The sequence below is a fragment of the Chaetura pelagica genome, unplaced genomic scaffold (genome assembly GCF_000747805.2).
Source record: "Chaetura pelagica isolate M959 unplaced genomic scaffold, ChaPel_1.0 scaffold296, whole genome shotgun sequence".
NCBI classification, from domain to species: domain Eukaryota; kingdom Metazoa; phylum Chordata; class Aves; order Apodiformes; family Apodidae; genus Chaetura; species Chaetura pelagica.
The window spans coordinates 313,987-319,490 of NW_009953648.1; the positions used below are offsets into that span (position 1 = coordinate 313,987).

At 42.7% G+C, this 5,504-nt stretch overlaps 1 protein-coding gene across 1 annotated transcript in view; it reads left to right on the forward strand.

Annotated features, from left to right (window-relative positions):
• The window catches only part of DNAJC18 (DnaJ (Hsp40) homolog, subfamily C, member 18), a gene marked incomplete at its 5' end in the record, with an annotated part of 12,936 nt that overhangs the window by 6,020 nt on the left and 1,412 nt on the right, over positions 1–5,504 (forward strand). The window contains one exon of the mRNA XM_009999953.1: positions 1,709–1,881. Coding sequence (XP_009998255.1) covers positions 1,709–1,881 — 173 coding nt within the window. The remainder of the gene's footprint in view (positions 1–1,708; positions 1,882–5,504) is intronic.

Here is a 5,504-nt window from a genome sequence, read left to right on the forward strand (position 1 = left end):
CAGGAATGTAGGGGTCATTTAGCTACAGGGCTGGTCAGCCCCTCCTTGGCCAGCCCCCAGGGATCTGCTGACCACCCTTAGGTTCTTTTGGAAAGGAATTCAAAAGTGAAGCCTGCTATTTGCAGTGTAAATCCAGGGAGCCTCAATTCCACTGGAAGAGGTGTCAAGCTCTATGTATCCTTGAAATGCTCTGGTTTAACATCTGTAAAGAAGCATGATGCCAGGGTTGCAGAGGGCAGACTGAACTGGTGAGCTCTGGAAGCAGAAGGAACACCAGCAGACCTGCTGCAGTCTGAGTTTGTGGGGCAGAGGAGAAAGCCTGCTTGCTCCTCTCTCCAGTGCTGGCAGGAGAGAAGCTGTGCAGTGGGAAGGAGCTGGCCAGTTCATTCATCCTCCCTGGCTCCCACAGAGGTGGGACTGGGGGTCAGCGGGCTGTGGGGAACCTGCAGCACACAGAGTGCTCCACACACTCCCCTTGCTCCTTTTTTTTTTTGTGCCAGAAGCCAAACTACCCAGGTTCAGGCAGGTATAACTCTCCTCTCATAGTAGCCCAACACCCTTTATATTTTTGTACCACGAGGTGTCAGTGTGTAGGCCTAGCATAAGAACAAGAAGGGGGTTGTTTGTTAGTTTGGGTGTTGTTGTTTTTTTCACAGGGTGTTTCTGCTATCTGCCAGCCCCATGTGAAACCTCCCACACTGCCCCCAGAGCAACTAACCTCTCCTGCTTTTCTGCACTACCTCCCCTTCTCCTGTCCATTGGAGATAGGCAGGCCTGAGCCTGGTAAACAGTTAATGCTGTTTCTCTAAATCATAGCCTTCAAAAACTTCACAGCTTAAAAACTAAAAGAAATTGTTTCTCTAAGAAGGGCACACACCTCTGAGACTTGAGGAGAGAGGAGGAGGAGTCCAGGAAATAGAAGGGGCCAACTGGATTCCATTGAGTAGAGTGTAACCTTTGTGTTTTGGCTGCCTGCCTCTTGCTCTGGGCATTGATTTGAAAAAATGCCTGGGTATCTTTGCACAAATAAGGGAATTCAGTATAAGAGTATAATTTAATCCAGTGGCTGTGTCAGAGTGGCCAGTTCTACCTGCAGGATATTCTTCTGGATATTCTGTGCCCACTTGACTTACTGGTGATTATAAAAACCTAAAGGAAGGTGAAACAAGAATCTCCCCTGCAAATTCTTATTTCTACTAAAGGATCCAGAAACCAGGAAGATCCAGATCCAATAGCATTATGGCCTAAGCAATGCAAGAGCCATGTGCCTTTCCTATGATCTCTATATTTGTCCTCAGTTCCCACTGATTTCTGGACCTTTCTTGCCAGAAATGACCAGCAAACATCATGAAGTGTGTGTAGCTTCTGCTCACAGATATATTTTGCTCTTATGTTTTGGAAGTGTCTTGACTGAATTGTTAAGAGCAAACACAGCATTTGAAAGGAGCAAGGTCAGCTCTGAGTCAGTTCTTTGTAGATATCTCCAAACACTAGATATTTTCCTTTGGTTTTTAGGGAAGAGTGGATTTTGTTTGTAGTGCACAGCTTGCTGTGCCTGAAATGTGTAATTTCCTTACTGGATGGTTGAGGGAGCTGTAAAGAGGTTGTAAATACTGTCCCCTGGAAATGCTGGAAACGGAAGAACATCTCTTAATTTCTTTATATATGAACTGCTTAAGAATCTGTTTTCTCCCTGCTGTTTTCCCAGGTCCATAGGCCATGTTGTTAGCAGAGAAACAGAGAACTTGCAGGTGCCTTATTATGTGGATAAAAACTTTGAAAAGAATTATCAAGGAGCAGAACTTCAAGAACTAGAGAAAACTGTTGAAAAAGATTACATAGACTATATTCAGACCAGCTGCTGGAAGGAGAAACAGCAAAGTAAGTTATTTTTGTCACCAGTGTGTGCCTTCAACCCAGCGGCAGTTGTACAATGGTTATGCTTCACAAAGCACTGCCATTTTTAGCCTCATTTTCCAATGCTTACATCTCAAACCTTGCACTGTTGGGTTTTTTTCTCACATCTGCTCCTAACACTGAATTTGTGGTTCTTGAGGGTCTGTCAAAATTCATTGCAGGTGATTCTGAGAGACAAGTGGAAAGTAGATTTCACCATTTGAGACATTTTTTCCACTCCATTTTTATGCTTGAAGAACTCTTAGTCATGATGTTTTAAACGAGTAATCCACCACATTTATCTAGCTCTTGACAGGTTGTAAGAGCTGGAAAAGATCTTGAGACATCACCTAGTCCACATTTCCTTTGCTGGAGCAGAATCATTTTTGCTTTGACTGGCTCTGTGAGAATATTATTTAACTTTTTTTTCACAACTTCATCAGAAAGAGAGCCCATAACCTATTGGGTGCCTGTGGTAACCTTGCAGCAGACTGTTGCTGGTATCAGTTTTCAAAGAGTGTGCTTCTGTACTTGCTTTGTGCACTTATTTGCATTTTCTATCTTTAGATGAGTTTGAAATCATGTTCTTCACCATAGGTCCAGATTTTCTTTTAAAAACAAGAACTGAATGCAGAAAGGGAGTCCAACACACAAGTGTGAGCATTCAGAGTCACCATTCTCACCTCAGTCCTAAGTTGTTCAGCAGTATTTTAACCCCTTACTGTATTATTTGTTAATGACTACTCTTGTAGTTCATTTGAAATGGAGCAATTCCCTGCTTCTTTTGTAACTGCACAAAAGAACAGAAATCAAATTACAAGGACTCGCTGGAGTTGAGATGATCTGACTGCTTTCTGTCTAACTGAAAACTCATCATGTTAAAATGAGTCAACACAAACTACTGCTGCCCAGAAAGGAAACTGAAGTTCTTTCTGTGTGAATGTTTCACAGTAGTAGACAAGCTACTTTTACACACCCTGGCAGGGCTTTCTGTGCCCCATGTAAAACAGCCCTCAGCACACCACTAAAAACTGACACTGCCCTTGTTTACAGTTTCTTTACCAATTGCATCATTATGGAAGGACACACTTGGTCTAGAGCAGACTTGTTTGATCCTGTGCTAGAGTTAATAATAGTGCTGCTGACTCCAAGCTATTTACAGGTTTTTAATGGGAAGGCTTGTTTTGTTTTCATCCAGAGACTGTTTTGGTTTATTTTAAATAAAAAGTTACCCATCTTGCTTTTAAAGAGAAATATACAGATGTAGGCTCTGAAGGTAGAAAATAAAAGAGCCCATAAGACCATCAAAATCATAGAATGGTTAAGGCTGGAAGGAACCTTGAAGATCATCAGGTAAATCCCTAGTTTTTCGGTTTGCTTGTGATTACTGAGCATCTCTGACTGGCACTAGCAGCCTCTAGGTATAATGTGGCTGCTAATAACCATCAGTGTAGGCTTTATGTGTAGGCTTGCTACAGGGAAAGGTTTTATTTCTTATGGAAAAATCCTTCTAATTGACCTTGTGCAACTGAGAGTTGTCATCTTGTCTCATTCATGTAGATCTGGAGCTAAGGAGTGAGGGCCCTGCCCCAAAACAGGCACCAGAGTTTGCAAGTCTGAGAGAGACTGGTGGTCAGAGAGGGGGAGATGATCCATCACTGCCTGCCAAGTAATTCCTGCAGAACAGTTTCCCTGGTGACTTTATTAGACACACATCTGCAGATATATTCACAAGGTCCACAGTAGGCTGAGGAGACCACTGTAATTAAGAAAAAACATTTTCAGAATTATTACTGTCTAGCAGGTAATGAGCACAGCAGAGACAGTTCTAACTTTAGTACAGCCAGGTTTGTAAAAATAAACTGAGCAGAAGATGGAGTGCTGGGGAAAAGTTCTCTGGAGATGCTGAGACAGTTCATAGCTGGCTGGTCTATCATCACTTTGGGCCATTACTCTTGTTATGTGGCCAACTTTTATTTTTGTCAGTTGAATGCCCAGGAACAGCAGGTTTGTTTTGTTTGCTGAGGGTGCATTCCTCTTGAACAGAGATTAGTTATACAGGAACAGATTGATGTTTAAAGTCCTTGATTTTCTGACCTGAGAAGTGGTACCTGGTGTCCAGCTACCTTAATGAAACCTTCAAAGGTAACTGATGTCTTGGCTTCTTGTTCAGCCTGTCACACTGATACGAGTCCCTCCCTTCACAGCAGGAGAGTGAGTAAGAGTTGCCTAAGCTCTGTTTTACGTTCTTCTGAAATCTTTGATGCAGTTAAGTACAAAAAGGACATCCCAGGTCTGTTCAGGAGACTGTTCAGCCATGGTAGCACAGCTGTGACACTACAAGGAACTCACAGTTGTAGAAAATTACAAGGAGGCAACTGCAAACAAAGAGAAGAAGGATGTGAAGTCAGAACTTAAAAAATCATATAGAATGGTTTGGGTTGGAAGAGACCTCAAAGATCACCCAGTTCCAACCCCCAGCATGGGCAGGGACACCTCCCACCAGCCCAGGCTGCTCCAAGCCCCATCCAACCTGCCCTTCAACACTGCCAGGGATGGGGCAGCCACAGGCTCTCACCACCCTCATAGCAGAGACTTTCCTCTTAATGTCTAATCTAAACCTTCCCTCTTCAAGGAAACAACTTTATATAAATGAAAAGATAAAAGAACATAAGCATCCAGCATGGCACAACAAATGCTGGTTTTGACAAGCATTTGCAGTGAATATTTTTGCTTAGTTGGATGAATGTGAACCAAGGTTCTTCACTGCAGAACTCCAGGGACTCTAGACTCAGACACAATTACCCAGTCCAGTTTTGCTGCAGGTTTGTCAAGGCCATGTGCCCAGCACCACCTGAGAGGCTGTTTGAAAAGCTGAAAATTGGTTTCTGATCTACAAGAAAATTTATATACCCTTCAGTTTGTAAAGCTTTTCAATAAACAGGTAGAAGGTTAAATGGCTTTAAATTCCAGTGGGACAGGGACAGAGGATGTGAGGTATCAAAGGACCTATTGAAGTTCTTTCCACTCTGAATGATTTTGTAAAATGAGGTACTTGTAAGATATATAAAAGCTCTGTGAAAAATGGAGTGTCATCAGGTACCCTGTGCTTAGGGAAATTCTGACCTCTTCAGAAACAAATTACTGCTGTTCTCTTAGGTGCATCTAATCCTGGATCGAAATTACTCCTCAGGGAGAAAGCTGCATTAAGGCTTCCTTAGCTAATCAGCAAAAGAAGCTTCTCTGAATGACTGGATGGAAGTAATTTTTAAAAATGGGATTGTTTCACTTTTGAGAAGAAGGGTGAAAATCCACAAAGTACATTTGAGATTGTCTTGTTAATGAAAGGGCACAGAGGCCTTTCACACAAGTCCCTCAGCTAGCTGCTCACCTTCCTGTAATCAATTAAAAAAAAATTGAAAATAATTTATAGTGCCTTCTGGGCAAAGTTCTTGCCAGGCAGAGTTGGGATCCTGAGAAGTGCAACATCAGACAAAGCAATTATCTGTATCTGCAGGTGTGTGTTTGGATGGGCTCTCTGGGCCCTTGCAGGATGGATCTGCCACAACAACTGCATTTCTCAGTGTCCTGGGCAGGGAAGGAGCTCT